General features: G+C 38.4%; 1 protein-coding gene across 1 annotated transcript; it reads left to right on the plus strand.

Moving 5' to 3' along the window:
* The first annotated feature begins 514 nt into the window (after positions 1–514).
* On the plus strand, positions 515–1,126 carry LOC125869812 (putative tRNA pseudouridine synthase). The gene is made up of 2 exons (XM_049550241.1): positions 515–875; positions 1,092–1,126. Exons 1-2 carry the CDS (start codon positions 515–517, stop codon positions 1,106–1,108), a joined length of 378 nt encoding a protein of 125 aa, XP_049406198.1. The 3' UTR covers positions 1,109–1,126.
* The last annotated feature ends 7,981 nt before the right edge of the window (positions 1,127–9,107 follow it).

The following is a 9,107-nucleotide window of genomic DNA, read 5'->3' on the forward strand; positions in this document are numbered from 1 at the left end:
AGGGTGCCACTTGGTAAGCAAGGGTTTGTTTGTCCAAATGAAGAAATGTATTGTAGTTGCATTACCAAGATTCTCATTTGTTTTGATGTACACATTTCAATTGGGGTGGACATAAATGTGAATCCTTCTTATGGATTTTGCAAAATACACTGGTATCTTTTTTTATTTGATACACCAAAATTTGTTAGAACTTTATTGTGCTTGTTGTATACATAACTATATGGGATACTCGCCCTTGAGTCCATGCATGAGACAAAAAGATGGCCAATGATTTTTCAATATGGAAGTTTAATGACCAAGCATAATGAATTGTTGTTTACTTTCTTGAGTTTCATTACATGCAGTTGTTTCTTGTCTTTATTCAGCAACATGTGCTTTGTAGTGATCTGTGTTTTTCTTGACAAGATATGTTGTATGCGTCTAAGCCTATATTGTTGCTCTTTTTGAGATACGCAAAATGGTACGGACAGCAGTTGCGATAAAACACAATCTTCTACCACATGATATTTTGATAATGTCGTTATGCAAGTTTTCAAGGATTCTGTCACCCCTAGCCCCATCAGAGGTTTTGGTTTTGAAGGGGAACAATTTTGCTTTGAGAAACCATCCAGGCAACATAATAAGACCTGAAATGTTGACATTGTTGGAATCAGATGATATTCTCAAGGCAGTTGATGACTTCTATTACTCTACAATGTTACCTCAGCTGTCTAGATTTTTAAACCCTTCAAAGTCCCCTTGGAGTGAGTGGGTAGAAATACTGGATGCAAACACAAGCATTCCAGATTCTCAATTAGAAGAAGTAAGGGTTGCTTGGAAATTGTGGAAGGCACTGCATGATAGCAGAACTAAGTTTCCATCAGTATTGGCTCAAGGTTCATTATACATTATCATTAATTTGATGTTCTGTTGAGCCCTTTCCTCTTTCCTGGCTTACTAGATGTTAGGCCTAGGTCAGGTGTATGTAAAAACAATAAAATATGTTTCTGCCTCTTACTGTACCATCTTGTATCACATTGGGTACCACTTGGTGCACAAGTTATTTTTTATGGAATTCTATCATTGAAATGATTTTTGTTTCTCCTATGAAGAGTCTGGTGTCTTGTGATGATCAAATTGTTAGGAGCAACAATCAAAGATAAAAACCTCTGTTTGGTATTTGCTAAAACAAGGATGAAAATTGACAACTTGGAAAAAAAATAACCTTTTGGGCACGCATGTCGACAAGTCTGTTCCACAATCAATATTGCTGCCTATTATGACCACCAGACAACTATTACTCTACCTACTTGGCATATGCAATAGTAACGGTCTTGCCATTATCTTCACTTATTTTTTTGTTTGTTTGTCAAAGAAGAAAATAGTTTACGGACAAATATTTTTGAACCAACTTTTCTTTTATAAATTCAAATACAATATAATTCTCATTCTCTCTCTAAGTTGAATAATTTAGGCTTTCTTATCAATACATAAAAACAAAAATTATTTTCAACAAAATGCTTATATGTATATTTAATGTATGTATATGTATATACAATCTATTGATATTTTATGCATAGTTTACAATCATGTATAAATAATGTATAATCATGTATCAGAGATATATATACATTGTTGACTCAATCAATTCAAATCTCCTCTAAATAATCCCAAATTTTAAACATGAGCTCCTCTCAATGCTTTGAGTATTTTGATATATATTATTCACTCAAAACGATTCATGTTTACTACACGTCGATTTTTAAAGTTGAGCTTTAAACATGGAAGGAGGAAGAAAGAAAGAAGAAAAGAAAGAAGAAAGAAGAATGAATGAAGGAAGAAGCCAATAGTTGTTGGAAGAAGACAAAATAGAAAGGAAAAACAATATCGAAAAAGCATTGCACTTGAAATTAGATGTGGCTAAATGACCATTTTATGTAATTAGCTTATTTTGGGCAAGAAATTTTGACCAAATCAACATTTTTTTTAATTCCAATTAATTTATCCAAAAACTTTAGTAATATTTTCACAAAAGCAATCCAAAAAAAACAAATTATTTCTAAGAATTTATTGTACTAAAAAATAGCCTGAAGAAGTAACAAAAATGTCATGCATTAGAATTGTGAGTACGTATTTCCTGGACCAATGACCAACCTCTCCACAAGAATAGCAACCCCTATAGTCTGAATGCGATGGTTGCCATGTCTACCTCCACCAAACTTAAGCTCAACCCTAGCCACCTACACCGGGGCCCTACGAAAATCTCTAACAAAGGGGCCTACTTCACCACATTCGTAGCAATCGTCACCAAGATCAACCTGTTGCGAAGACCAATCTGGAGTAAAATGAGCACCAACTCCTAAAGGCCCAAAATGCACACACGATAAGTCAGACTTTAACTCTGAACTCTGTATACAATAGTCACCATGACCTGTCTTAGATCCCCCCCAGAACCTAACGTGCTACCACTATTGTAACACCTTAGACTTTGGAGAAGGTATAAGAGGTTAACGGGCAAGTCCACGAACCCAAAACGGACCATGAATCCTTCATGGAACCCTAAACGGTCCGTTTAGGGCATCACTGGTAGTTAAGGTGAAGTGGCCTGGCCGTTTAAGGCAGTAAGGAAATTCTGTGATCTGTACGGCTCCCTAAACGACCAGTGGTGACTTATACATACCGTTTAGGGATCCTAGGTCACCCCGTCAGCTTTTAAGTTTGGGCTATTTTAGTCTTTCCTCTATGAGTTTGTTACCTAAGCTTTGTCATTTTAACCCCTATCCTAAGACCTATATGAGTGATTTATTTCATAAAACTACACATTGATATGCTTAAATTACACCTCCCTAAGAAGTATAAACGGTCGTTGTCAAATAAAGAACCTAATTGAGGTTAGAGTCGATCCCACGAGGAATATGGTATATACTTAGGCTAATTTACTATTGATTGTACATTTAGTCAGATTACTTCTATAAAAAGGGGGGGGGGGGGGATTTGTAACATACAATAACAATTGATACATTTGTATTAATAAGTAACAAGTAACAAGTAACAAGAATCACAGTTTGTAATATCAATACGAGATGAAACTAAGGCATATGTGTTCCCCATAAGTTCTTAATGCAATATTCCTAATAATAGTAACTTTTTCCTAGTGTTCAACATGCAAAGTCACTAAGTTAGGTATCTCCTAAATGATTGGTCGTCCAAGTTGGAAATTTCACTACGCAACTTGGTCGGTCTACGGATGTATGCTTTACTAACCCTTACCCTTGACCTCCGATTAGCCCTCACTTATTTAGGTTCTACATTAGATGGTGGATTATCACGCTAAATCTCTGTTGTTTAATCTCTTTCTCATTCATTACTTCCATGGTGGGGAACGTAAGATTGTGGCGAGAACTAACGTTGTGCACCGTTAAAAAGCATTCAAAATGAAGAGATTAACATTACATGCATAAACACTATTCTAGAGTTACTTCATTATTAGTTTTATGTTGTTAATTACTCATGATTCCCACAATCCTAGTTGTGGATTTAGTTACTCATGCCTGTGTGATCACAATTCACAATAGGGTTAATAGAATAAATCATGTACTTATAATTCTAATAGATGAATTCCGGAATCTTGAATTAAAGAACAAAAATAAAATTTCATAAGCCAACACTCCAAGAATTAAATGCCAAAAGTGTTTGTAAAATAATTCTAAAAGCCAAAAGTACATATCTCAAAAATTCTAACAACCCATAAACGAAAATACAACTAATATTTATAGAAAACAAATCCTAAATAAGGTAGGAAAAGGAAACCGAAGGAAATTTGGTTTGGGCAGTGTCGTGTATGGTTAGGCACCTACGGCTCGTATATACTTCTGTAGTTCTTCAGTTGCCTCCACCAATGAACAATTAGTCCATCATCTAGAGAGTACTAATATGCCTAAATTACACCTCCCTAAAGAAGTATAAGTGGTTGTTGTCAAATAAAGAACCCAACTTGTAGGTTGGGGTCGATCCCACCAGGAATATGGTCTAGACTTAAACTTAACTCACTATTATCTCCGTTTAGTCAAATTATTTCCCAGAAAAGTAAACGGGGGGATTTTGTAACTAAAGTAACATATTGTTGATTAGGTGACAAGTAAACAAGATTCAAATTTTGAATTATCAATATGAGATGAAAACTAGGGCATATGTGTTTCCCACGAGGTCTTAACGTAGTAATCCTAATAATAGTAATCATTTCCTAGTGTTTGTCATGCAAGGTTGGTAAGTTAAGTATCCCTAAGTGATTGGCCCTCCAAGTAGGGAATTTCACCACGCAACTTGGGCCGTCTACAGGTGTATGCTGTACTAACCCTTACCTTTACCCCATATTAGTCATCATATCAATTTAGTTTGGTTTTCACCCTCACTTCAATTGAAATCAGACTATTAGATAGCATCCACTAAATCTCTGTTGTTTAATCCTTTTCTCATTCATTACCTCTTTGGTCCGGCAAGTATGAACGAGGCGATTTCTAACGTTGGCCAACGTTAAAAAGACTTCTTAACGAAAGGATTAACAATACATGCATAAACAGTATTTAAGAAATACTTAATTATTATTCATACATTGTTATTTGTTGATGGTTCCCACAACCCTAGTTGTGGATTTAGCAACTCATGCTTGAGAGTTCACAATTCATAATTAAGTCGAAGAATTCATGAACTTATAGTTAGAATAGATGAAACCTGAAACCTGAACTTATAGTTAGAAAATAATTCATGAACAATACATACATAAACACTATTTAAGAATTACTAAATTATTATTCATACATTGTTAATTGTTCATGGTTCCCACAACCCTAGTTGTGGATTTAGCAACTCATGCTTGAGAGTTCACAATTCATAATTAAGTCGAAAGAATTCATGAACTTATAGTTAGAATAGATGAAATCCAAAATATTGAATTGAAATGCAAAGTGAAAATTGTATAAACCAATTTTCGGAATTTAAATTGCTAACAGTTTGCAAACTAATCCCAAAGGAACAAAACTAAAACCTTACAATTGTGTCTAACTCTCAAAAACAAAAATAACAACTTATATTTATAATACTAAAGTCATAAACCAACTAGGAAAACAAAAGAAAATTGGGCCGAACTTGAATTTCACTGACGGCCTGAGTTATGGACCGTTGATTGACCTACGGTCCGTGGTTCTCCTCCATGGTTAAGGTACTGGAACTTGATACTTGTTGATCCCATCGATGGATGTACAGGACGGTCCGTTACTAGGTGACTCTCTTGGTTCCACATTAGGTCAGATTCCTGAACTCCACTTCTACTGCATCACCTACGATCCGTCGATGGCTTCGTTGGTTTCTGCTTCTATCACTTCAATCCATTTTTCAGTCAATTAGCTTCCGAACTAATTTCCTGCAAAATATTACATCAACACATTATTTTTAATAACAAAATAGCCCAAGAGGCGCACAAACTTTAAGTGAAACACATCAAAAATATTGTAAACTCACGGTATATCAACACCCTCAACTTAAACTTGATGTTTGTCCGCAAGCGACAAATTAAAACTCTACACGACACTTATGTAGAAGCAAACATACAAATTCAAGTAATCACATAACTTTCTCAGTCAATTCCATCACTTAGTACAAATCTTTTCATCTAGACTCAACAAGCTAATTCATGCGGATTAGAATATGACATAGATCGACCAATAGACATCACAACATACACTTTTCACAATCACCAAGGTACCAACTCTCCAACAATGTAACTAGTCCCCTCACTTCAAAAGAAATCCTTTATCACACAATAGATATGAATTTCAAGTTTAAGGATTCATTCAACACTCACGCTCAGAAGTGACTTCAAGTACAGTTAGTGCTCAATACCATAGGCTTGCCCTTATTTTTGCTGCATATATTCTCCAAACTAGTCACTAAGATCACTATAGGACTTTCTTAGCTTATAACGTAGACTTAGGGTCAGGTAGGGTACATTTGGGTACTTTTTAGTGACTTTTCTTCCCTCCTGACATTACATTGACGTTTTACCTCTTTTCTCAACCAATTCTTGACATTTTTTTTTTCTGCTCTTTCCCTTGGCTCTCTTCAGCACAAATGTGACTTTGACTTTGTCGCTCTTATTTTTCACTTTTTTCTTTTTCTTTTATTTCATCTTTCGTTGTTTTTTCAGCATTTTTGTCATTCATTTTTTGTTTCTTTTGACTTCAGTCACATCTTTTTTCTATCTTTTTCTTTCTTCTACACAAAACTCTTTTTATACCCTTTTCCTTTCGGTTTCCTTTTTCATAGCCACCCTCAACTTATGTATTTTGCATGAGTTGAGGTGCATAATATCCGATGTCGGATCACGGCCAAGATTAAGGTAACTTTTTGAATTATCCACCCTCAACTTAGGCTTTTGTCCTAAGTTAAGGTGCACATGTCCAAGGAGGGACTGGGGCCAAAACAATTTTTTTAGGGAAGGTGAATTAGGTGTATTGAAAAAACTGGTATTCGTTAGGCTCAAACATTTGGATCAAAGGGAGAGTTTATTTCTTTTGGTTGACTTTTAGGCTTAAGTGGACTTATTTGAACAAGTGCCTATGATCATTTCCCAACTTCTATCCTGGATTATCTTAGAAGGATCAACGGGGCAAGTTTTAGATTGACACATACTACATGAACATTCAAACTTTTCTCACACACACTTGGCACATTGTTTCATTATCGGATTATTGAATTACCCAACTCAAGTTTTAGCTTAAGTCATGAGATCATACCAGTTCCTTATCATGACATATGAAGATTAAACATATTCAACTCATTAAGCCTATAGATCTAGCACATTTCAAATTTTTTGGACAGGTATTAATTTCATGCTCTTTTGCCATCATGCTTTCATTCTCCTACTTACTTCTACACCTACAATCCTAAGCATCCCGGTTCAACATAAAAGTAAACAATCCCTTGGGAGAAAAGAACACATGCAAGAAAACCCCAAGAGAGGATTATAAGTTTTGTTACTCACACTTCACCCTATCACTCACAAACTATTTATTGCACCCCCAACAAAATACGGTGCAATTTCCCTCAATGCACAAAATAAAAAGTAAACCGTTGGGTGATGCAAACATGTGTAGAAAATGCACCGAAGTCCCATCAAGAAGAAGGTGGGTCCGGTATCCCAGAACCCGCTAGATCAACACTAGGGACACCATCAGAAGCGCCCTCATCAGTAGTCAGAACACCCTCAGTAGTGCTCTACGCCAGATGGGCCAACATCAATTTCTCAGACCCACTGCTGCTGCATCTCCTCATCAATGATGGATTTCCTTTGTACTGCCTCAAACTGCTGGCTCTCCTCTCTTCCTCTCCCCTTGAGCCTCCTTAGTGTCAGAAGTGTGATTGGAGGAGCGGTGGCACTTCCCAGCTACACAGGAAGGATTGGGTAGTGGCATAGTATCATCAAAAAGTGTAGAAATCACTACCTCATCCGCTACTACCTCAGGTCTAGTCTCTGGTACTACCTCAGCAGGGTCTAGCAGAGCATCAACATCAGACTGAAGCCTAGCAAAATACGTTTGCAAAGTGGTAACATCTGTGGTGAGTGCAGGCCACTCCAGGATTCTCAGCTCGAATGCATCTAGGCCCTTATGGACCACCTGAATCTTTCTCTCCATCATCTGCTCTATCCTATCCTCAGACTCTTCTATAGAACGCTGAATCCACGACCTCATATGTTGAAACAAGGTCGCCATCTGGGTTTCCAACTTCTGGACTCTGGCCTAAGGAACTAAAGTGGACCCGGAAGAGGGAGTGGCTCGGGATGAGCTTGTGGCTTGACTAGTGACGGCGGTGGGGGGAGCATGTGCACCCGCTATAGGAGATGTAGTAGTAGTGTCCTCAGCCTGGATATGCTCCACATCAGAAGCAAGATCAACACCCAAGGGCGGTAGGTCAACCTGTGGCTCCCTTCGTGGTGCAACAATAATGGTATCATCGTGAATGCAGTCGATTTCCATAGTCTTGGTCGCCTCGAGCAACCTGTCACAATGCCAAATAGGCATTGAAGTGTCCCTGCAGAGATGGAATATCGGACACAGAAATGGCAGAGTAGTGGTGGTCTGGAAGGCCCTCTCTTGGAATTGAACGATCAAAATATGGGAGAAATCAAGCTCCAGTCCTGTCATAATAGCTGCAATCATCACGACCCAGTCCCAAGTGACAACATTGTCCGCCTGAGTAAGGGACAGTCTAGTACGAACCACAAGCCAAAAGAACTTCGCGGCGAAGCTCAGAGTTGCTTTTCTGATAGGCAATGACATATTTCTCACCCATTCAGTGACTACGCCCTCCTAAGCTATGTGTCAGGCCATCCACCTTAGCAACGTTTCTCTTTTCTTAGCATCCCTCTAAAATGCCCCACTCTAAACGATTCCCATCCTATAGTCATACTCTGCTGTATTAATCGGTAGAGTTTGGGCTAGGCCATAAATAAAACAGTGAATGGTACCCTCTGAGATGTCAATCGGAAAGTTCTGCACTAGTGTGGCCTGAAATGGAGGCTGGGCCAGTGGCTTAGCCCTCTTGGATATAGCATTGCAGACGACCGCGATGTAGGAGGCATAAAACTCTCGAGTCATCTCCTCACTAAATTTACCCGGGCTCTGTGCCATCTACTCACATTTGTGCCTCCGAACAGCTCCTCAATAACAGACGTAGTATGAAGGCTGCCTATAAGTACCCTACGCTCCTCTGTAATAATCCGGGCCATCTTTTGAAGTTCATTGAACACCTTGGCATCATAATTTAAAATTTGATACTGGCCCTCGACGAACCACCTGTTCGGCTCCGTGGCATTAGGGGTTGGGTCAGTTCTGGATGGTTTCTAGATGTCTCCTGAGCTATCGGCATCAGAGGATGAGGCAGAGTTGTCACCAGAACTGGAGCCAGACTCTAACTCGGATGCAGTGAAGCCCCCTCCTCAGATTGGGGGGTAGTGATCGCGACCTCGTCACTGGATGTGATAACCTTCTAGGACCGACTCCTAGTGGTCCGGGGTGCAGTGGGGGAGCCTCGTATAGTGCCCGGGACATACTCAGTATCGTTGTCCTGAT

Source organism: Solanum stenotomum, chromosome 7 (assembly GCF_019186545.1).
Source record: "Solanum stenotomum isolate F172 chromosome 7, ASM1918654v1, whole genome shotgun sequence".
NCBI lineage: Eukaryota > Viridiplantae > Streptophyta > Magnoliopsida > Solanales > Solanaceae > Solanum > Solanum stenotomum.

Bases quoted from the DNA above. Each gene is read 5' to 3' on its own strand.
- LOC125869812 (XM_049550241.1), top strand. From the start codon at position 515: ATGTCGTTATGCAAGTTTTCAAGGATTCTGTCACCCCTAGCCCCATCA.